Here is a 24210-nt window from a genome sequence, read left to right as displayed (position 1 = left end):
CTATTTATTACTTCCTTCCTTCTCTTATTAAATTTCCCAGAATGCCTGGAGATTAAATTCCATAGTTCTGCCCCATTTACTAGCTGATAGATATCAGCGTGTAGCCAGAGACCATCCTCCTCCATAGGAACAATACAACCTTTCCAGCGTTTATTCCTGGACAGAGGAGGCAGTGTTTTCTCCAGCTGAGCAGTGTGTTTGTTAGCATGTCCAACTATATTAATCAAAAGTTCCTCACGCTAGCTACACAATAACCAGTGATGTTAGTTCCCATTATCTCTTTATTTGTGCCCTCACAGTTTTTCCTACATTCTACTTAATGTTATTCTAATGTCACAGTTGGAGATTTAATGTCAGCTTTTGCAACAACGGTCTTGCATTCCAGACCCGACTTAATAAATATCTAATCATGACATTAGGAAAATATTATCAATAGTCTCAAGCAGGCTGACTCTACTCATTATTAATTAGAGATTTGATGTCATGTCCCAAATATTTATTGTCCCCGTCCTGTCAATCATATTTAGCAGGTGAGGCTAACTTTACTGAATGTTATCTCATCTTGCCATAGTGACCTTTCAGCCTCAACCTTACTCTGCTAATTGGTGTAAGAGCTTTCCACTATCCTTTGCAACAAATTGGCAGTAGTCTCCATGTTCTAACCCTTCCCATGCTTTCATGCTCTTTATTTTCCATACTATCTAAAGATAGACTCAGAGCTGTAGAGCACAGAAACAGATCCTGCGGTCCACGCTGACTAGATGTCCTAATTAATCTAGTGATCCATTTGTCAGCATGTCGCCCCTTACCCCTCTGAATCTTTCCTGTCCATATCCGCATTCAGATGCATTTTAAATACTGTAATTGTACCAGTCCCCACCACTTCCTCTGGCAGCTCATTCCATACACATACCACCCTCTGTGCGAAAGGATTGCCCCTTCGGACCCTCAGAAATCTTTCCCCTCTCACCCTAAACCTATGCCCTCCAGTTCTGGTCTCGGTGCCTTGCCCCCACAACAAGGGGAAAGGACATCCAAAAGTTGAGCAGCCAGACAAAATGCAAAAGGAATAAAATATCGAGCCGCAGGGAAAAAAAATTGTGGCTCTTTTTTCCCCCGTTGGCATTTGAACACTTAAAATCTGTCAGGAACACCAACATCCCGATAGAGCATACTGCGCATGTTTGCCAGTGTCAGCAACGCAGTGCGCATGCTTACCAGTGTCAGCAAAACACTGAGCATGCTCATCGCTGTACGCAAAAAAAGGCGCGAGACATTCTTTTGATTGACCAATAGGCAGCATTGGAGGACCGGAAGGAGCCTGGAACTCCTGCCAATCAGAGTCAGCCCATTGTCTGAATGCGGAAGTTGCACCATGAACTTCTCAAGCTGCAGCTCCTGATCCTCTCTCTCTGAATAAAGATAGAGCTTTACCCAGACTGCACATTCCTTCCTCTGTCCCAGATCTGTGAGTACGGCACTCTCTTATCCCGCCCCCTTTTCCATTTCTTTTTTATTCTGGGGTTCAATTGTTGACTTGCAGCAACTGAAAGGAAAGAGTGAATTCGGCAGGGACAGACTCCGGAAACGTTGATCCAGGTCTGTATCTCAATTGGCAAAATAGTTAGGCAGGAGGCATCAGATGGTGGAGAAGTCGACGAATCGGTTGTAACCCTTCTTCAGGGCTGGGGCTGGGTGCAGAAGCTGCAGAGAAAAGGGGGTGGGGTGAAGTGGGAAAAGGTCAAGACAGTTAGAGGGTACGACCTGGTTGGTCAATCGGAGAAATGAATCTTGTTGGTGGCAGGGAGGAGGGCGGGGATGGGAATGGAGTCAGGGAATGGAGAGGGAGGTTTTTTGAAATCGGAAAACTCAACGTTGAGTCCTTCGGGCTGTAGGCTGCCCGGAAGATGAGGTGTTGTCCCTCCAATTTGCGGTCAGATTTGTTGTGGCAATGGAGGAGGCCAAAGATGGTCATGTCAGAAAGGGGGTGGGAAGGAAATTGGAATGGGTGGTTACTGAGAGGTCTGGCCGCCCTCTGCGGGCACAGCTGCGATGCTCGGCGAATCGTTCCCCAAGTTTGCACTCGCTCTCCGATATAGAGAAGACCACAATGGCAAATGCAGTACCACAATATGAAGTTATACCCTTGGCTGTGGAAAAAAAAACGCAGAAAGGAAGTGCATTGTTTTAATGGAGATGTATTTGAATTGGAGAAAGTGAGAACTGCAGATGCTGGAGATCAGGGTTAAACAGTGTGGTACTGGAAGAGCACGAGAGGTTAGGCAGCATCCGAGGAGCAGGAGAGTTGACGTTTTGGACATGAGCCCTTTATCAGGAATGGATGGACAAAGGCGCCTCAGCATCCTTCTACACCAGTCACTGTCATTTGTCAGACAGGTGTAGCAAGCAATCAGCAAGGCAAGTGGTATATTAGCAAGAGGAGAAAGTGAGGACTGCAGATGCTGGAGATCAGAGCCGAAAATGTGTTGCTAGAAAAGCGCAGCAGGTCAGGCAGCATCCAAAGGGCAGGAGAATCCACTTTTTGGGCATGAGCCCTTCTTCAGGAATGAGGAAAGTGTGCCAAGCAGGCTAAGATAAAAGGAAGGGAGGAGGGACTTGGGGGAGGGGCGTTGGAAATGCGATAGGTGGAAGGATGTTAGGGTGAAGGTGATAGGCCGGAGTGGGAGCGGGGGTCGGGGTGGAGAGGTCAGGAAGAAGATTGCAGGTTGGGCAGGTGGTGCTGAGTTCGAGGGTTGGGACTGAGACAAGGTGGGGGGAGGGAAATTGAGGAAAGCGGGGCTCAAGGGCGGAGGAGCGGGAAGTGGTCCAACTAGTCATGGAGATGTACAGCTTAGAAACAGACCCTTCGGTTCAACCTGTTAATGCCAACCAGATATCCCAACCCAATCTAATCCCAACTGCCAGCATTTGGCCCATATCCCTTCAAACCCTTCCTATTCATACACCTGTCCAGATGTCTTTTAAATGTTGCAATTGTACTGGCCTCCACCATTTCCTCTGGCAGCTCATTCCATACACGTAATACCCTCTGTGTGAAATAGTTTCACCTCAGATCTCATTTGTATCTTTTCCCCTCACCCTAAACATATGCCGTCTAGTTCTGGACTCTTTTTTTCCCCCCCCGACCCCCTCCTCTGGATAAGGCTTTGTCTATTTATCCTATCCATGCCCTTCATGATTTTATAGGTTACTCCTTAGCCTCCAATGCTGAGGGGAAACAGCCCTCGCCTCCCTATCGATCACATCCTCCAACCCTGGCAACATCCTTGTACATTTTTTCTGAACACTTTGAAGTTTCCCAACATCTTACCAATACTAAGGAAACCAGAATTGCACACAATATTCCAAATGTGGCCTAACCAATGTCCTGTACAGCCACAACATAACTTCCCAAATCCTATACTCAGAGGATTGGGAAAGTTTTCAAAACCTACAAAAGACAACTGGGAAAGAATGGAGGACAAACCGAACCTTTGAGGGTCAGCTTGGAGGCATCAAGGTCTCAGGACAGGGGGTGGGGATGATCCCAGCTATGGGCCACATACCAGAAAATGGGACTAGATTGATTTAGGATATCTGGTCAGTACAGGCGTGTTGGACAGAAGGGTCTGTTTCTGTGCTGTACATCTCTATGACTCTGGCTTTCCACTAACTTTTGCCACGTCAATAGGTTCACTTTCTCTCTAATGTCGGCGTTAATGCCTTGACGTCTCATTTTGCTCCCACCTTCCTGGGGACGTTAACCATCTTGTGTCTGGTCCTTGCTCAAGAAGCTGCGAGGCAGGTTCACCCTGAATTGACACACTTTTTTTTTTGCTTCCCAAAATCAGACCTGCTCACTCTCAGCAGGATCCTAGTGTTGGGAAAGATATTAACTTTCAGGTGGAGGTATTCAAAATTCAGAGAGATGTCAGTCTTGACATTTTTGCTTTTCTGTCCCTGTAAGATCCTGAATCAGCACCTTCAGGGGAATTAGTTAGAGCGGAGTGAGAACAGAGGGGGAGAGAGAGTGGGATGATGCTTTCAATTTTGTGGAATAACAAAAGAAAAGAATTGCTTGTTCAGAATTTCTACCCTGCACTGACAGTGATGACTTTTGTAATCTATTCCGACAGAATTTTTGAAGATTTGAAGAGGGAAGTTTTAAAATCAACAGATGAAGGGCTCATAACCGAAACATTGACCCTCCTGCTCCTCGGATGCTGCCTGACTCCCCTGTGCTTTTCCAGTACCACATTTTTCGACTGACTCTCCAGCATCTCCGGTCCTCACTTTGATGTCAATGTCTAACAGTCACTCAGTCCACTGGGGCCAGCAAAGATTTTCGCCGTGATTTCTGTGAGAGGGATCAACGCTTTTTGGTTCCTGTCTATGTTTTCAGTATTAGTGGGACTGGACGAGAGACCCCACTGTTGCAGCGCACTGTGTGTGGAGCCTGAAACAGTTATACAGCCTGGGAAGGGGATTTCACGGCAGGGAGGGGCTCTACACGTGTTTGTGTGCAGCTGAAGCTTTGGCCATGGAGAAACCCGAGGAATCCCGCCCTGTGGAGAAACCGTGGAAGTGTGGGGACTGTGGGAAAGGCTTCCGTGTCCCATCTGCCCTGGAGATTCATCGGCGCCGTCACACCGGGGAGAGGCCATTCCCCTGCACCGACTGCGGGAAGGCCTTCAGACATTCCTCCCACCTGCTGGCCCACCAGCGGGACCACACGGGGGAAAGGCCCTTCAGTTGCCCCGAGTGCGGGAAGGCCTTCGTGTTTTTCTCCACCCTGCTGAGGCACCAGCGGGTCCACACAGGAGAGAGGCCGTTCAGCTGCCCAGAGTGCGGGAAGGCTTTTACCAACAACTCCGCCCTGCTGAGGCACCAGCGGATCCACACAGGGGAAAGGCCCTTCAGCTGCCCTGAGTGTGGGAAGGCCTTCAGGGATTCCTCCATCCTGCTGGCCCACCAGCGAGTCCACACGGGGCAGAGGCCCTTCAGCTGCCCAGAGTGTGGGAAGGGATTAAGCACATCCTCCGCCCTGCTGAAGCACCAGCGGGTCCACACCGAGGAGAGGCCGTACATCTGCTCTCAGTGCAGGAAGGGCTTCAGCACATCCTCCACCCTGCTGACCCACCAGCGGGTCCACACCGAGGAGAGGCCGTACATCTGCTCTCAGTGCGGGAAGGGCTTCAGCAGATCCTCCACCCTGCTGACCCACCAGCTGGTCCACACCGAGGAGAGGCCGTATACCTGCTCTCAGTGCGGGAAGGCCTTTACCCGGTCCTCCACCCTGATGAGGCACCAGCGGGTCCACACCAGGGAGAGGCCCTTCAGCTGCCCCGAGTGCGGGAAGGCCTTCAGCAGATCTTCCTCCCTGCTGACCCACCAGCGGGTCCACACCGGGGAGAAGCCGTACATCTGCTCTCAGTGCGGGAAGGGCTTCACCCGCTCCTCCCACCTGCGGAGACACCAGCGAGTTCACGTCCCGTTGCAGGGAGATTGAAGGAGTGACGGCCGAGTCCCATTATCGATTGGAATGTCAACCCAGTTCCGGGGACTCCCGGGTTCGAATCCCGCCACGACAGATGGCAGAATTGGTATTCGGTCAGAAATGTGGAATTCGGAATCTAACGATGAGACCATTTCAGGGAGGGGGTGGTAGGGGGAGAAAGCCCCCATCTGATTCCCTCACTCCCTTGTTAGGGAAGGGAACTGCCATTGTGGGAAAGGATACACTAAAGCCGTTCCAGCTGCATCCTTTACCCGGTCTGGCCTACACGTGACTCCAGACCCACAGCAGTCTGGTTGACTCTACACTGCCCCTTCCTGGCAAAGGAGCGGGGAGAAACTTACTTGGAGACAGGGTATGGGTTGAAATTGCTGAGTGAGGCAATACTTCCTCCGGGTTACGGCTGTACCAAGGATCCAATTTCAAAGGGACAGCTTGGTGCTGACCAATAGTAAAGGCAGTGAGGTGGGAGGGGGGGGCGTGGGGGGAACAGGGGAGGTGTGGTGTGTGCACTTTCACCTTGAGCTGTTCAAAAAGCAACTACTTTTTCTCTGCCTCTTTGCTGGGGGGATCTGAAGCTGTAACAAAGTTGGGTTGCAATAAAGGTTACCTGAACTTACCACCGGGCTCAGACTCTCATTGAAAGCTTTGAGCTCCAAGAGGTTTTTGTTTTAAAGCTGCTCATTCCTTTCAGCCTCCTGCACTAAGTTTAGAACATAGAACAATCCAGCACAGAACAGACCCTTCGGCCCTCGATGTTGCACTGACCTGTGAACTATTCTCAGCTCGTTCCCCTACACTATCCCAAAATCATCCATGCACTTATCTAAGGATTGTTTAAATCTCCCTAATGTGGCTGAGTTGACTACCTTAGCAGGTAGGGCATTCCACACCCTTACCACTCTCTCTGTGTAAAGACCTTGCCTCTAACATCTGTCTTAAATCCATCACCCCTCAATTTGTAGTTATGCCCCCTCGTACAAGCTAACGTTATCATCCTAGGAAAAAGTCTTTCTCTGTCGACCCTATCAAATCCTCTGATCATCTTTTATGTCTCTATCAAATCCCCCCTTAACCGCCTTCTTTCCAATGAGAAAAGACCCAAGTCTCTCAGCTCGAAATGTCGACTCTCTTGCTCCTTGGATGCTGCCTGACCTGCTGCGCTTTTCCAGCAACACATTTTCAGCTCATCAATATATAAAGCCTCATGGAACAGCGTCATAAGACACAGAACTTATATCAAAAGATCAGTGTCATGCAACTGGTAGAATATATTGAACAAACTTAGATAGTCTTCATCTCTTAGAATGGGTGTGGGCTTTGGTTCATTAATATGTAACAATGTTCTTGAGATGACATAAGGTTTCATAAAAGAAAGGCATCTCCGTTCAGACAATGCATTAAAGGTGTGAGATTTGAATCTGTCAGTATTCCAATCTTGAATCAGACCGGTTCTGTTTCCAAAGTCGGAATTTGTAAAATATTACATGCATTGACTGCCTGCAGATTGTGTGCTTTTTGAACAAAATTGAATGTATCTGCAAATATAATTCTGCCAATACAATTTCACCCCAAAGAGTAGTGTGTGTGTGTGTGTGTGTGTGCATGAGAGAGTGAGAGCGTGTGCATGTGAGTTTGTGTGTGAGTGTGCGCAGAAGTGTGTGTGTGCATGCTTGGGAACGTGAGAGTGTGATGGAGTATGAGGCTGTGTTATAGGTGACTTCTGTCTAGGTATTCTAAATCTCCGGAGAATAGTCCCTGACACTCGGCTTACTACTCTACACTAGGGCTATGGTTCAGATCAACCGGGTTCTGCCTCCACACTCTGCTGACCGCAGACTGTCCTTTAACCCTTGACTTCTGTGTGGCGGACGAACCGCTCCAACACACAGTCTAAGGGAGACTGTCCACAAGGTCCTGTCCTAGGAGGCGAACTCCAAGCTGTCAGCACCAGCCCTTATCCCCATCGGCTACCGCTATCCCGTGGCAAATCGAAATGCTGCGAGACACACAAATGAAGCAACGAATGTTTATTCAAACTTGCAAGTTTGGGTGTCTTCCAAAAGAAAAAGGGAAGGTCCGTGCCGAAAGATTTACAGCAGTAATATTTATACATTATTTTTACATCTGAAAAGGTTAGTAACAATTCCATTGGTTAAAACATTTCACGCTTCTCTCTGCCAATTCTTTGATTAAACATTGTATTGTTTTTAACAATTCTGCTGGTTAAAGCATTTCTTGGTTATCTGTATGTTTCTAATGTTATAAAGGGCTTCTATTGTATCTTGCCCTCTGTGTCTTAATCATTACATCATTTTAACAATTCTGCTGGCTAAAGCATTCCTTGGTATCTTGCCCAACGTTACCTAACTTCATAGCAGCCTAGTTTTAATTAATAACTTATGTCAATTTTATCCAAGGTCACAATCCGCCATGTTCTTGACATAACAGTTCCTTCTGACTTCTTTCATGTTCCCAAGCAGGCCTGCTTGCATTTTAGTCTCATAATTAGCCCTTACTCATTAATCCTTAGTTTTAGTACAGAAATTACCTCATCCATACCAAGAGAGTGTGTGTGTGTGAGCGTGTGTGTGTGTGAGAGAGATAGAGAGAGTGTGTGAAACTGCAGAAATTACATTACCCATATCAGCTGCGAGTGTGGCAGTGTTGAGGGGTGTGTGTGTGTCTGTCTGAGCGAGAGAGTATGTGTGTGAGAGAGAAGCTTATTAAAAGCAAAGGATTGCATTTTTGCCAAAACAAGGACTTGTACAGATAATGATCGGACCATGAGTCGTGTTATGGAACAGACAGACATGGGGCGGGGGTGTTCAGGCACATAGTTCTTTGGAGGTTGCATCACTGGTAGACAGGGTGGTTAAGGCGGCGTTTTGCAACATTGTCGTCATTGTTCACACCATTGAGGAGAGGGGTTGGGACATCATGTTGAGGTTGTACAGGATGTTGGTGAGGCCACTTTCAGAGTACTGAGTACAGTTCTGGTGGCCCTGTAATAGGAAGAATACTGTTAGAGAGGGTTTAATAAAGATTTACCAGGATGTTGTAAGGACTGGAGGGTTTGAGTTATAAGGAGAGGCTGGGACTTTATTCACTGGAGCACAGGAAGTTGCGGGGTGACCTCATTGAGATTGATAAAATCATGAGGAGTGGAGGTAAGGTGAATAGCAAATGGCTCTTGCTTAGCGTAGGGGAACTCAAAACTAGGGGGGCGTTTTTTAATGTGAGGAGAGAGATTTAAAAGGAAGCGGAGGGGCAACATTTTGAAAGAGGGTGATTTGCATGTGGAATGAACTTGCTGAGGATGTGGTCGATGCAGGTACAGTGACAACATTGAAACAGCATTTGGATGGGTACATGAATAGAAAGGTTTAGAGGGAAATGGGCCAAATGCAGGCAAGTGAGATGTGGGAATATCTGTTTAAATGGAGCGGTGAGCTTTCCCAATGTAGACAGGGCTCCTCGAAACGTGGCAGTGTCCCCCCCTGCAGCTGCAGAGCGAGACAGGAGAGTTTGTTTTTGTGAATGAGCAGTTGTAGCGCGAGGTGGCTGTTGCTTGGTGACGGTGAGGCTCCCCCGGCCCCGCCCATCCCCCCGTGCAGACGTCACGCGGGGGCGAAGGCGGTTGGGAGGAGAAGTCGCTCGAGCGAGGAAGCGGCGGGAGGGCGGCCGTTAGGAAAATGGCGCCGTGCGGCCCGGGGCAGACACCCGGCACTGGCCGCCGCCGCCGCCTTCCTGGCGCAGCTGCTGTGTCACGGCCACACCGGCCGGCTGTACAGCAGCCAGGAGCCGGTGAACATTCTGGAGGCGGATGGGGTTAAGGACCTGCTTGGGAACTGGTCGGGCGCCTGGGTGGTGGAGTTCTACTGGTCGTGGGGCGGCCCCTGTGTCAACTATGGGGCCACCTGGAAGGTACTGGGCCCGGGAGGTGAAAGGTGAGGCAGGTTGTGGGGGGGGACGGAGGGGAAGGAATGTGGGGCCTGTCCTGTCATAGTCACATTTTACACTCACTTTCCATCTGCTTTTACTGGCGCTTGTGCTGTTTACCCCTCACTGTGTGTTTAATCCTTGTGCTGTTTACCCCTCACTGTGTGTTTAATCCTTGTGCTGTTTACCCCTCACTGTGTGTTTAATCCTTGTGCTGTTTACCCCTCACTGTGTGTTTAATCCTTGTGCTGTTTACCCCTCACTGTGTGTTTAATCCTTGTGCTGTTTACCCCTCACTGTGTGTTTAATCCTTGTGCTGTTTACCCCTCACTGTGTGTTTTAATCCTTGTGCTGTTTACCCCTCACTGTGTGTTTTAATCCTTGTGCTGTTTACCCCTCACTGTGTGTTTAATCCTTGTGCTGTTTACTCTTTGCTGTTACTTGAGCAATTGCTGAGGGTAGTGTGTAAATACTAGTGAAGGATACTATGCACCAGCATGTATATGTTCCTCAGTCATTGAAGGGGCAGGACCTGTTGAAAATGGTTTGTAAAGCAGGTTGTGCACAAAGCCTTGTTAACATGGAGATAGTTTGTTCATTGGAAAAGTTGACATTATTTAGTCATAGAGATGTACAGCACGGAAACATACCCCTTCAGTCCAATCTGTCCACGCCAACCAGATGTCCTACATGAATCTAGTCCCCTTTGCCAGCACTATATCCCTCTAAACCATTCCTATTCATATACCCATCCAGATACCTTTTAAAGGCTGTAATTGTACCGGCGGCCACCACTTCCTCTGGCAGCTCATTCCATACCTGCACCACCCTCTGCATGGAAACATTGCCCTTCAGGTACCTTTTATATCTTTGTGGCCTCACCCTAAACCTATGTCCTCTAGTTGTGAAGGTCACCCCAACACGGAAGAAAAGACTTAAAAACATTGCTTTTGCACTTGTCTGGCTGCTCAATCAAATATCGAGCCACATGGGGGAAAAAAAATATCGCTCTGCCCTTTTTGATCTCCGATAGACATTTGGAAACTTCAAATCTGTCAATAACACCAGCATTGCTGCAGAGCATATTGTGTACACTCCTCGGTGTCAACAAGCAGGGCACCTGTTTGCCAATGTCACCAGAACATTGGGCGTGTTCCTCATTGTCGGCTGAAAAGGGGCAAAACCGACTTATGATGGACAAATAAGGATCACTGCAGGACCGGAAGGAGACTTGTCCTCCTGCCATTCGGAGCTCCCCTATTAGTCATGAGGTCTGAAGTTCCTGCCCCTCCTCTCTCTCAATGACGGTTGAGCTTCACTCAGACTGCAGCTTCCTTCCTCTGTCCAACATCTGTGAGTACAGCATTCTGTTTTCTCACCACCTTTTCCATTTAAGTTTCATTCTGGGGTTCAATTGTTGACTTGGAGGAACTGAAAGGAATGGGAGTGAATCCAGCGAGGGGGACAGACTCTGGAAAAGTTAGTCCAAGCCTTTGTCTCAATTGGCAAAATAGACAGGCAGGAGACTGGAAGAACACAGCAAGCCAGGCAGTATCAGGAGGTGGAGAAGTAGAGGTATGTGGTGTAACCCTTGTTCAGGATTGGGGGTGGGTACAGGGAGAGCTGTGGAACAAGGGTGTGCTGGGGGCAGGGTGATGAAGTGACGATAGGTGAAGCCAAGTGGAGGGTACAATAGACAATAGGTGCAGGAGTCAGCTCTTCTGCCCTTTGAGCCAGCACCACCAATCATTATGATCATAGCTGATCATCCTCAATCAGTATCCTGTTCCTGCCTTACCCCCATAACCTGGTTGGTGAATGGGAGGAAGGAATCTAGTTGGCAGGGAAGAGTGGAAGGGGCTGGGAAATGAGTTGGGGGATGGGATGGGAGATTATTTGAAATTGGAGAACTCAGTGTCGAGTCCTCCGGGCTGTGGACTGTTCAGACAAGATGAGGTTTTGTTCCTCCAATTTGTCAGAAGGGGAGTGGGAAGGGGCATGGAACGCATTGCCAGCAGAGGAAGGGACACTAGATTCATTCAAGTGCATCCGAGCAGTAGGTCAGTCGAAGTTTTGGGCACAAGCCCTTCATCAGGAATGATGCATGGATGTTCAGAGGGGCATCAGCGTCCTTCTGTGCCAGTTGTCAGACAGGAGCAGCAGGCAATGAGCAAGGCAAGTGGTGTGTTCGCAAGAGGAATTGAGTTTAGAAATGGGAATGTCTTCCAGCAGTTAGGGGGTCATTGAATATATTCAAGGCTGAGTTCACATGATTTTTATGTGGATGCTTGTGGGGGAAGGCAAGAAAATGGTTTTAAGACCAGTATCCAGTTTTAAGACAGTTCCAGAGTCAGATAGCAGAGAAACAGACCCTTCAGTCCAACTAGTCAATGCTGACTATGTTCTCAAACTAACCCAGTCCCACCTGCCAGTGTTTTGGCCCATATCCCTCCAAACCTTTCCTATTCATGACGTTACTGTACCTGCATCCAACACTTCCTCGAGACATTTAGTCCTCAAGTGGTTCCACTCTGTGTAAAAAAAATTGTGCCCTTCTTTTTAAAATCTTTTTCTCCTGTCATCGTCAAAATTTGCTCCCTCGTCTTGAAACCCCTACCCTAGAGGAAGGACACCCTTCGTTCACCTCATCTCTCCCCACATGATTTTATAAACGTTGATGAGGTCACATCTCCACCTCCAATGCTCCAGTGAAAAAGTCCCAGCCCATCCACCTAGATGAAGGTAGAATCCTGTCCCTCAGGATTCCCTCCAACATTGTGCCCACCACTGATGTCAGGCACACTGGTCTATAGTTCCCTGGCTTGTCCTTACCACCCTTCTTAAACTGTGGCACCACGTTAGCCAACCTCCAGTCTTCTGGCACCCCACCTGACATGCACAGTATGCTCTATGGAGATGCTGTTTCTGATGGATGTAAAGTGTCCAAATGCCACAATTTCTCCCCCACTCACTTGACATAACCGTGCAGGCTCCTCGCTATTTGATGTTCATGTTACTTAGAGCCCTCATGATTATATCAATCTCAATGAGGTCACCCCTCAACCTCCTGTGCTCCAGTGAAGACAGTCTCAGCTTCTCCTTATAACTCAAACCCTCCAGTCCTGGCAACATCCTGGTAAATCTTTACTGAACCCTCTGTAATAGTATTCTTCCTATTACAGGGCCACCAGAAGCCTTCTCAGTACTCTACAAGTGACTTCACCAACATCCTGTACAACTTCAACATGATGTCCCAACTCCTTTATTCAATGGTGTGAACAATTAAGGTAAGTGTGCTGAATGCTTAACATCAATCTACATTTGTCAATATATCATATCAGTTGCATGACACTGTGACCTTTTGCTCTTAACTCTGTGTCTTATGATCCTGCTCCACAGCTACCCAATGAAGGAGCAGTGCTCCGAAAGCTAGTGCTTCCAAATAAAACTGTTGGACTATAACCCGGTGTTGTGATTTTTAAACCTTGTCCCACCTAGTCCAACAGCAGCACCTCCACCTCCTTTCTAATGAACACAGCCCATACCTCCCGATGCTGCCAGTAAACTGCCAATGAAACGATGCAGTGCCTGCACTTCTGAAAAGTTTATAATTTCTCATGAAACCAGCTACTCATTCACTGCTCCATCTGATACATGACATTGGAAACTTAGTGCAGGAGGCTGCAAGAAATGAGCAGCTTTAAAACAAAAACCGCTTGGAGCTTTCAATGAGAGCCTGAGCCCAGCAGTACGTTCTGGTTACCTTTATTGTGGCCCAACATTGTTACGGCTTCAGATGCCCCCAGCAAAAGGGCAGAGAAAGAGTAGCTGTTTTTTAGACAGCTCAACAACAGGGGGAGGAGCAAGGGGCAGGGCAAGGCCAACAGTAGGCCCCCGCACTACGCCTGCATTGCCCTGCACAGTTTACAAAAATCCCTTCCCCTTCAGAGACTCCCCACAGTGTGGAAGCAGGCCACTCGACCCAAAGACTACACACCCATCCTCCAAAGGGTAACCCACCACGCAATTCCCCTTACCCCTATTGCTCAACATTTACCCCTGACTAATGCACCTAACCTGCACATCCCTGGGCACTATGGGTATTTTAGTACTGTCAATTCACCTGAACCTGGACAACTCGTATATGCCGACCAGATATCCCAACCCAATCTAGTCCCACCTGCCAGCACGGGGCCCATATTCCCCCAGTTGCCTTTTAAATGTTGCAATTGTACCAGCCTCCACCACTTCTTCTGACAGCTCATTCCATACACGTACCACCCTCTAAATGAAAAGGTTTCCCCTTAGGTCTCTTTCATATCTTTCCCCTCTCACCCTAAACCTATGACCTCGAGTTCTCGACTCTCCCATCCCAGGGAAAAGACTTTGTCTATCTATCCTATCCATGCCCTTCATGATTTTATAAACCTCTATAAGGTCACCCCTCAGCCTCTGATGCTCCAGGGAAAGCAGCCCCAGCCTGTTCTGTCTCTCCCTATAGCTTAAATCCTCCAGTCTTGGCAACATCCTTGTAAATCGTTTTAGATTAGATTAGATTACTTGCAGTGTGGAAACAGGCCCTTCGGCCCAACAAGTCCACCCCGACCCATCGAAGCGTATACCACCCAGACCCATACTCCGGGGGTTTGCAAGGACTGCCACAAACACTACGTAGGACAAACAGGAAGAAAGTTAGCCACCAGGATACACGCACACCAGCTAGCCACAAAAAGACACGACCCTCTATCCCTCGTAGCCCTACATACGGATGAAAAAAAACACCACTTCGACTGGGACAACATCTATCCTGGAACAGGCTAAGCAAAGACATGCCAGAGAATTCCGAGAGGCCTGGCACTCCAACCACAACGCCATAAACAAACACATAGATCTCGATACCATCTATCAATCCCTCAGAAAATGAACAGGAAATGACATCACCACAAACCCCAGGAACCTTATCCAGGACAAACATATAAATAGAAAGCAGGAGACAACAGCTTCGCTTCATTTGGAGGTCACCACTGATGATGTTACCTAGCCAGGTAATGAAACGACTGGATATCAAGCCTACAGCTCAGCGAGCAAACCTACACCCTGAACCTAAACCTGAGCTACAAACCTTCACAAACCTGTAAACCTTCACTAAGATTCCTGGGAGTCCCCTATTTCTGGTTTACTTCCTCATGAACAAAAATTAAGCACGTGCAACTATTTATTTATGATTTTGTTTCATTTTTCTTGTTTGATTCCCTGCTATGACTACACCTTGTATTAGGATAGTTGACAGGCTGGGAGATTGTGGCTTGGGTCTTGATTGAATATTTTATCGTTCCAGAAGTTATAAAAGGCGGGGTCAAAGCTTTAGTAGAAATCCAGCAGAGCTGAGAACAGACCGACATCTTAGTCTGTGGGAACAGGGAGATCGACAGAGGATAGAGAAATCAAGACCTGAAACCAGACCAGCCTGTGATCAGTGCTTTGATTAGCAGCATCCTTCTACATCAGTCAATGCCAGTTGTCAGACAGGTGCAGCAAGGCAAGTGGTATATTAGCAGGCTGAACTGAGATTAGAAGTGGGGATGTCTTCCTGTAGTTAGGGAGTCATTGAATTTATTCAAGGCTGAGTTCATCTGATTTTTGAACAATAAAGTGTGGATTTTTATGTTGTGTGCATGAGGGTTTTTTGTGGTTTGTGTTGGATGCAGGTACAGTAACCACATTTAAAGTGGAAGGCAAGAAAATGGTTTTAAGACCACGACAGAACAGTTACGGTCAGACAGCGCAGAAACGGACCCTTCAGTCCAACTATTCCATGCTGACTATGTTCTCAAACTAAACTAGTGCCACTTGCCAGTGTTTGGCCCATATACCTCCACACCTTCCCTATTCATGTACTTATCTACATGTCTTTTAAACGTTGCATCTGAACATGCATCCACCACTTCCTCTTTACATTCACTCAATACATGAAACACACTGTTTATAAACAAACTTTTCCCTGATAGTGTCCATTCCATGGATTCATTCTCTTTCCTTTCAGTTGCTGCAAGTCATAAATTGAAGCCCAGAATGAAAAAAATGGAAAAGGAGTTGTGAAGAGAGTACCTTACTCACAGATGGTTGACAGAGTAAGGAGGTTGCAGTGTGGAGCAAACCTGAAATGTCGATTTTCCTGCTCCTCGGACGCTGCCTGACCTGCAGTGCTTTGCCAGCACCACTCGAATCTTGATCCTGATCTCCAGCATCTGCAGTTCTCACTTTCTCCTGTAAGAAATCAGCAGTTTTAAACCAAAAACCTGTTGCAGTTTAAAGCTCTCATTGAGAGTCTGAGCTCAGTGTGAAGTTCAGGTAATCTTTATTGTGACTCAACTTTGTTACAGCTTCAGAATCTCCCAGCAGAAAGGCGGAGAAAAAGTAGCAATTTTTTAAAAAACAGCTCAAGGTCAAAGTACAACCCCTCACTTTCTTCATTATTGGTCACCACTGAGTTGTCCCTTTGTACTTGGATCCTTGATATAGCCTTAACCTGGAGGAAGTATTGCCTCACTCAGCAATTTCAACCTGTATCCAAGTAAGTTGGATGAGCAGCATAGAGTCAACCAGACTGCTGTGGGTCTGGAGTCACGTGTAGGCCAGACCGGGTAAAGGATGCAGCTGGGACGACTGCTCTAATAACTGCTCAAGTCTTCCCTAAAAAAGAACTGAGTGAATCAGATGGGGGTTTTCTTCCACCCCCACCCCACCCCACCGACAATGGTTTCACCCTTAGATTCTGAACTCCAGATTTCTGACCAAATTCCAATTCCACCATCTGTCGCGGTGGGATTCAAACTCAGGAGCCACTGGAACTGGGTTGATAGTCCAGTTGGTAAAGGCACTCGGCCGTCTTTCTTTCAATCCCCCTGCAATGCCACGTGATCCCGCTGGGAGGTCAGCAAGGAGGCGACCTGGGTAAAGGCCTTCCTGCACTCGGGCAGCTTAAGGGCCTCTTCCCCCATGTGGATCCACTGGTGGATCTGGAGGTTGGAGGAATCGCTGAAGCCCTTCCCGCAGTCAGGGCAGGGGAACGGCCTCTCCCCAGTGTGACTGCGCCAATGAGTCTCCAGGGCAGACGGGAAACAAGCCTTTCCCACAGTCGCCACACTTCCATGGTTTCTCCACAGGGCGGGATTCCTCGGGTTTCTCCATGGCCGAAGCTTCAGCCCCACACAAACGCATGTGGAGCTTCTCTCCACCGTGAATTCCTCTTTCCAAACCGTATAGCTGTTACACGCTCCTCACTCAGTGCACTACAACGGTAGGGTCTCTCATCCAGTCCCACTGATGCTGAAAACATACCCAAACAGGAACCAAAAAGCTTTGCTCCTTCTCACAGAATCATAGTTGAAAACTGTTGCTGTCCCAATGGATTGAATGACTGTCAGACATGGACGTCAAAGTAAGGACTGCAGACGCTGGAGAGTCAGAGTCAGACGGTGTGGCGCTGGAAAAGCACAGCAGGTCAGGCAGCATCCGATGAGCAGGAGAGTCCATGTTTTGGGTATAAGGCCTTCATCTGTTGATTTTGAAACTTCCATCTTCAGATCCTGAAATGTAAAAAGAGATTACAAAAGTCATCACTGTCAGTGCAGGATAGAAATTCTGAACAAGGAATTCTACATTCTGCGGAAAGTTTTCTTTTGTTATTCCACAAAATTGAAAGCACCATCCCACTCTCTCTCCCCCTCTGTTCTCGCTCTGATCTGACTCATTCCCCTGAAGGTGCTGATTCAGGATCTTCCAGGGGCAGAAAAGCAAAAACGGCAAGACTGACATCTCTCTGAATTTTGGATAACTCCACCTGAAAGTTAATATCTTTCACAACATTGGGATACTGCTGAGAGGTGAGGAGCTGCAAATGTGTTGCTGGTCAAAGCACAGCAGGTTAGGCAGCATCTCAGGAATAGAGAATTCGACGTTTCGAGCATAAGCCCTTCATCAGGAATCTGATGAAGGGCTTATGCTCGAAACGTCAAAAATTCCTGATGAAGGGCTTATGCTCGAAACGTCGAATTCTCTATTCCTGAGATGCTGCCTAACCTGCTGTGCTTTGACCAGCAACACATTTGCAGCTGTGATCTCCAGCATCTGCAGACCTCATTTTTTACTCGAGAGGTGAGGAGGTCTGATTTTGGGAAGCCAAAAAAGAAACCAACGAGTTTGTACCAATCCCTTCCCTTCAGAGAATCCCCAGAGTGTGAAAGCAGGCTACTCAGCCCCACAAATCCATACCGACCCTCTGAAGGGTAACAGACCCACACCTATTCCCCTACCCCTATTGCTCTACATTTACCCCGATTAATGCACCTAACCTGCACATCTCTGGGCATGGTCAATCCATCCTAACCTGGACAAAGTGAAAAATCACACCACCAGGTGAGTGTTCAACAGGTTTATTTGGAAGCACTCGCTTTCAGAGCGCTGATCCTTCAGGTGGTTGTGGAGAATAAGATCATAAGACACAACTTATAGAAAAACATTGAAGTGTCCTGCCACCGAAATGATATATTGAACAAACCTGGATTGTCAAGACTTTCATCTTTTAGACTGGGTTACAGCTATCATTCACATGTAAATCCCAGACCTTCCTGCAAGGCACCTTATCAAGATAACTCGAGGTTTTATCGCAAAATGCGACATCTCAGTTCACACAACGCATTAAAGGTGTGAGGTCAGAGTCTGTCTGTGTGTCCCAGTCTTGAGTCAGACTGGTTCTACTTCCAAAGTGGAATTTACAAAATATTACATGGATTGACTGCTTACAGGTTGTGTATTTTTTGAGCAAAATAGAATGTATCTGCAAATACAAATTTACCCCCATGGACTTGTTATGTGCGTCTGTGCATGAGAGAGAGAAAAAGTCAATGTCCGTGCTGTATAGCTCGATGCCAATTTGATAGCAGATGCTTTAGTCCTGTTGACGTAAATATTGTTGTAAATCAGAGCTGCATACGAACAGTTCGATGTAAGACAGAAAGAATTCCTCAAATAGGACACCATACAAATCCTTGGGAGAGCCCTATTTCTGGGGGAGGGGGGGGGGGGGTCAAAACTTCAACAGAAATCCAGCAGAGCTGAGAACAGACTGACATCCACATGCCTTTTAAATGTTGTAATTGTGCCAGTCTCCACCACTTCCTCTGGCAGTTCGTGCCATACATGCACCACCCTCTGTGTGAAAAGGTTGCCCCTCAGACCCCAGTTAAATCATTCTGCTCTCACCTCAAACATATGCCTTCTAGTTTTCTTGGACTCCCCTACCCTGGGGAAAAGACCTTCGATTTCCCCCCCTATCCATGCCCATTACAAAGGTCTATAAGTTTACCCCTCAGCCTCTGATGCTCCATGGAAAATATCCCTGGCCTATTCAGCCTCTCCCTATAGCCCAAATCTTTTCTGACCCCTTTCAAAGTTTCATAACATCTTTCCTACAGCAGGGAGACCAGAACTGAACGCAGTATTCCAAAATTGGCTTAACCAACATCCTGGACAGCCACAACATGACCTCCCAACTCATCTACTCGATGCTCTGACCAATAATGGACATCCTACCAAATGCCTCATTCACTATCCTGTCTACCTGAGACTCCACTTTCAAAGAACTATGGACCCTGCACTCCAAGGTCTCTTTGTTCTGCAACACTCCCCTTAACTGTGTCACTCCTGCCTGGATTGCTTGACCAAAATGCAACAACTCCCATTTCTCAAAATTTAATTCCATCTACCACACTTTGGCCCATCCGATTTAATTTATAGCAAACTCACTTTTCTCTCTCATTCTCGAGAAGCTGAAAATCTCCATCCCACACACTCTCCCTCCATTCTCAGTTTACTGACCCTAATCCCTGCTGTACCTCATCCTGAAGGGTCTGGTTCATGCTGATTCATAGGCCCACACTCGGGAGGGGGTGGGTCTAAATGAAACCTACATAATCCTGAACAGCCCAGAGAGAGTGGACATTGTGAAGATGTTTCCATTGGTAGGACAGACTCAGACCAGAGGCACAGCTTTAGAGTAAAGGGAAGTCCTTTCAGAAAGGAGAAACTTCTTCAGCCAGAGAGCGGTGAATCTGTGGAATCTATTTCCATAGAAGGCTGTGGAGGCCAGGTCACTGGGGATATTTAAAACTGAGACAGATAGGTTCTTGAGTATCAAGGGGATCGAGGGTTACGGGGAGAATGGGGTTGAGAAACCTAGCAGCCACGATTGAATGGGGTGATTAGACCTGATGGACTGAATGGCCTAATTTCTGCTCCTCTGACTGAGGGCCTCTTGCTGTCCTGGACACAGAGCGAGAGAGTTGGGAGCAAGACTAGGCCATTCGGTCTTTCCAGTCGGCACCAGCATTGAACAATTCATAACTGGATAGGAATATACCTACAGCTAGGTGGATAGGGCTGGGATTTTTTTCACTGGAACACATGAGGTTGAGAGGTGACCTTAAAAGAGGTTCATAAAATCCTGAGGAGGGTAGATGAGGTGAACCGCAGGTGTCCTTTCCCTAGGATGGGGGTTTCAAGATTAGGGAGCAAATGAGGAAGGGGAGTGGAGAAAGATTTTCAAAAGACTGGAGTAGCGCCTTTTTTTTTGAGAGTAGTTTGTGTGTGGAATCAATGTCCAAACACGGTGGTGGATGTAGGTACAGTAACAAGGTTTAAAAGACATTTGGATAAGGACATGAATAGGAAAGGGTCAGAGGGATATGGGCCAAATACACACAGGTGGGACTAGTTTAGTTTGTGAACACAGTCAGCACGGTTTAGTTGGACTGAAGGGTCTGTTTCTGTGTTGTCTGACTCTGGAACTGTTCTAAACTGGGCTTAAGATCACAGCTGCAAATGTGTTGCTGGTCAAAGCACAGCAGGTTAGGCAGCATCTCAGGAATAGAGAATTCGACGTTTCGAGCATAAGCCCTTCATCAGGAATAAGAGAGAGAGAGCCAAGCAGGCTGAGATAAAAGGTAGGGAGGAGGGACTAGGGGGAGGGGCGATGGAGGTGGGATAGGTGGAAGGAGGTCAAGGCTTCTGTGCAGAGGAGATGACCTGGGGGGTGCAGTGAGAGAGGGACTCACTGAAATCCTTGTAGAGGGAGGAAGAGAGCTTCTTCAAGGAAGGCATCCTTGTAAGAGGATTCGCAGTAGGTTAAAATCTTCGAGTAAAAAATGAGGTCTGCAGATGCTGGAGATCACAGCTGCAAATGTGTTGCTGGTCAAAGCACAGCAGGTTAGGCAGCATCTCAGGAATAGAGAATTCGACGTTTCGAGCATAAGCCCTTCATCAGGAATAAGAGAGAGAGAGCCAAGCAGGCTGAGATAAAAGGTAGGGAGGAGGGACTAGGGGGAGGGGCGATGGAGGTGGGATAGGTGGAAGGAGGTCAAGGCTTCTGTGCAGAGGAGATGACCTGGGGGGTGCAGTGAGAGAGGGACTCACTGAAATCCTTGTAGAGGGAGGAAGAGAGCTTCTTCAAGGAAGGCATCCTTGTAAGAGGATTTGCAGTAGGTTAAAATCTTCGAGTAAAAAATGAGGTCTGCAGATGCTGGAGATCACAGCTGCAAATGTGTTGCTGGTCAAAGCACAGCAGGTTAGGCAGCATCTCAGGAATAGAGAATTCGACGTTTCGAGCATAAGCCCTTCATCAGGAATAAGAGAGAGAGAGCCAAGCAGGCTGAGATAAAAGGTAGGGAGGAGGGACTAGGGGGAGGGGCGATGGAGGTGGGATAGGTGGAAGGAGGTCAAGGCTTCTGTGCAGAGGAGATGACCTGGGGGGTGCAGTGAGAGAGGGACTCACTGAAATCCTTGTAGAGGGAGGAAGAGAGCTTCTTCAAGGAAGGCATCCTTGTAAGAGGATTTGCAGTAGGTTAAAATCTTCGAGTAAAAAATGAGGTCTGCAGATGCTGGAGATCACAGCTGCAAATGTGTTGCTGGTCAAAGCACAGCAGGTTATGCTCGAAACGTCGAATTCTCTATTCCTGAGATGCTGCCTGGCCTGCTGTGCTTTGACCTTAAACTGGGCTTAAAACCATTTTCTTGCTTCCTCCATAAACATCCACTTCTTTCTCGTTGAAAAATCAGATTAACTCAGCCTTGAATTTATTCAAATGACCCCCAACTGCAGGATAACATCCCCATTTCTGAACTCAATTCCTCTTACTAATTCCTGATGAAGGGCTTATGCCAGAAACGTCGAATTTCCTGTTCCTTGGATGCTGCCTGACCTGTTGTGCTTTTCCAGCAACACATTTTCAGCTCCTCTTGCTAACACACCACTTGCCTTGCTCATTGCCTGCTGCTCCTGTCTGACAATTGGCACGGAAGGACGCTGATGCCCCTCTGAACACCCACGCATCATTCCTGATGAAGGGCTTGTGCCTGAAACTTCGACTGTCCTACTGCTCGGATACACCTTGAATGAATCTACCGTCCCTACCTCTGCTGGCAATGCGTTCCAGGCACCTATCACCCTCTGAGTAATGTACTTTCTGTGTGCATCTCCAACATGATATCCCAACTCCTGTACTCAGCATGTGAACAATGAAGGCAAGTGTGCTGAACACCTTCTTCACCCCCGTCTACCAGTGATGTAACGTTCAAGAACAATGAACCTGAACACCTCCAGGTCTCTGTTCTACAACATGTCCCAGGGCCCTACCATTACCTGTTCAAGTCTTGCCCTCCTTTGTTTTAGCAAAATGCAACCCCTCACTTATATCCATACCTCTCTCATACACACACACTCTCTCTCAGACATACACATACACCACCCCCTCAAAACTCGCACCCTCTCGCAGACTCATACTCCGTCACAATCACACTTTATCAAGCAGGCACACATGTAAATACACACTCACAGCGCACAGTCTTATACACAAACTCACACACACACTCTTCCCTGAAGGGAGTTTCCCTGAAACATCAATTTTCCTGCTCCTCGGATGCTGCCTGACTTGCTGCAGCACCACACGCTCGATTCTAAACTTATTACCCTCTAGTTCTGGACTGCCCCATCCAAAGGAAAATACCACGTCTATTTACCCTATCCATGCCCCTCATGATGACATAAAAGTGTATAAGGTCATTCCTCAGACTCTGGCAAGCTACGGAAAACAGTCCCAGCCTGTCCTTCTGTCTCTCCTCACCCGGGTAACCAAAACACATACCTGAGGTCGCAAAGTCTGCTCCCTCTCTGGATTCACTCCAGTTGCTACAAGTGAGCCTGCTCCGTCATTCATTAAGATCATGGCTGATCTATCCATCGTTTCATCTCCTCCTCCCTGCACTGTCACAAGGAACATCACAAGGTTTAATAAAAACAGTGAGGGGTAAACAGCACAAGGATTAAAAAACACAGTGAGGGGTAAACAGCACAAGGATTAAAAAACAGTGAGGGGTAAACAGCACAAGAGCCAGTAAAAGCAGATGGAAAGTGAGTGTAAAATGTCACTATGACAGGACAGGCCCCACATTCCTTCCCCTCCGTCCCCCCCACAACCTGCCTCACCTTTCACCTCCCGGGCCCAGTACCTTCCAGGTGGCCCCATAGTTGACACAGGGGCCGCCCCACGACCAGTAGAACTCCACCACCCAGGCGCCTGACGAGTTTCGATTAGAGTGTAGGTTAGGGAGAATTGGCCGTGCTAAGTTACCCATAGTGACCAGGGATGTACAGGCTAGGGTGGATTGGCCATGGGAAATACGGAGTAAGGGGTTGGGTATGGGTGGGATACTGTTCAGAGGGCCAGAGTGAAATACATGGGCTGAATGGCCTGCATCCACATTGTCGGAATTCGAGACCCTCCCCACAAAGAGGCATTTTATCTGCATCTATCTTGTCAAGCCCCTTTCAGAATTCTATCGGTTTCAATAGAGGTATACAGCACAGAAACAGACACTTCGGTACAATTCGTCCATGCCCACCAGGATTCCAAACTAAACCAGTCCCACTTGCCTGCATTTGGTCCATTTCCCTCTAAACCTTTCTATTCATGTACCCATCCAAATGCTGTTTCAATGTTGTCACTGTACCTGCATCTACCACATCCTCAGCAAGTTCATTCCACATGCAAATCACCCTCTTTCAAATCGTTGCCCCTCCGCTTCCTTTTAAACTCTCTCCTCGCAGTAAAAAAAGTCCTCTAGTTTTGAGTTCCCCTACGCTAAGCAAGAGCCATTTTCTATTCACCTTCCCTCCACTCCTCATGATTTTATCAATCTCAATGAGGTCAACCCCCAACCTCCTGTGCTCCAGTGAATAAAGTCCCAGCCTCTCCTTATAACTCAAACCCTCCAGAACTTACAACATCCTGGTAAATCTTTATTAAACCCTCACTAATAGTATTCTTCCTATTACAGGGCCACCAGAACTGTACTCAGTACTCTGAAAGTGGCCTCACCAACATCCTGTACAACCTCAACATGATGTCCCAACCCCTATACTCAGTGGTGTGAACAATGAAGGCAATGTTGCAAAATGCCGCCTTTACCACCCTGTCTAGCAGTGATGCAACTTCCAAAGAACTACGTACCTGAACACTGCCTCCCCCCACCCACCGCCAATGTCTATCTGTTCTCGAACACGACTCATGGCCCAACCATTATCTGTACAAGTCCCTGTCTTAGCAAAAATGCAACCCCTTGCTTTTATTAAGCTTCTCTCTCACACACATACTATCTCTCAGACAGACACACACACACCTCTCAACACTCTCTCACAC

General features: G+C 47.6%; 2 protein-coding genes across 2 annotated transcripts in view; one reads left to right on the top strand and one right to left on the bottom strand.

Moving 5' to 3' along the window:
• The window catches only part of LOC132808067 (zinc finger protein 420-like), a 59640-nt gene extending 53673 nt beyond the window's left edge, over positions 1 to 5967 (top strand). The window contains exon 5 of the mRNA XM_060821978.1: positions 4631 to 5967. Within this exon, the coding sequence (XP_060677961.1) occupies positions 4631 to 5509 (879 nt within the window). The 3' untranslated portion in view covers positions 5510 to 5967. The remainder of the gene's footprint in view (positions 1 to 4630) is intronic.
• Positions 1 to 23086, bottom strand: part of LOC132808017 (zinc finger protein 835-like) — a 69562-nt gene extending 46476 nt beyond the window's left edge. The window contains exon 1 of the mRNA XM_060821913.1: positions 22998 to 23086. The gene's annotated coding sequence lies outside the window, so the exon portion shown is untranslated. The remainder of the gene's footprint in view (positions 1 to 22997) is intronic.
• Between the last annotated feature and the right edge of the window lie 1124 nt (positions 23087 to 24210).

Source organism: Hemiscyllium ocellatum, assembly GCF_020745735.1.
Source record: "Hemiscyllium ocellatum isolate sHemOce1 chromosome 27 unlocalized genomic scaffold, sHemOce1.pat.X.cur. SUPER_27_unloc_3, whole genome shotgun sequence".
Lineage (NCBI taxonomy): Eukaryota > Metazoa > Chordata > Chondrichthyes > Orectolobiformes > Hemiscylliidae > Hemiscyllium > Hemiscyllium ocellatum.
This window is presented reverse-complemented; position numbering and strand designations above follow the sequence as displayed.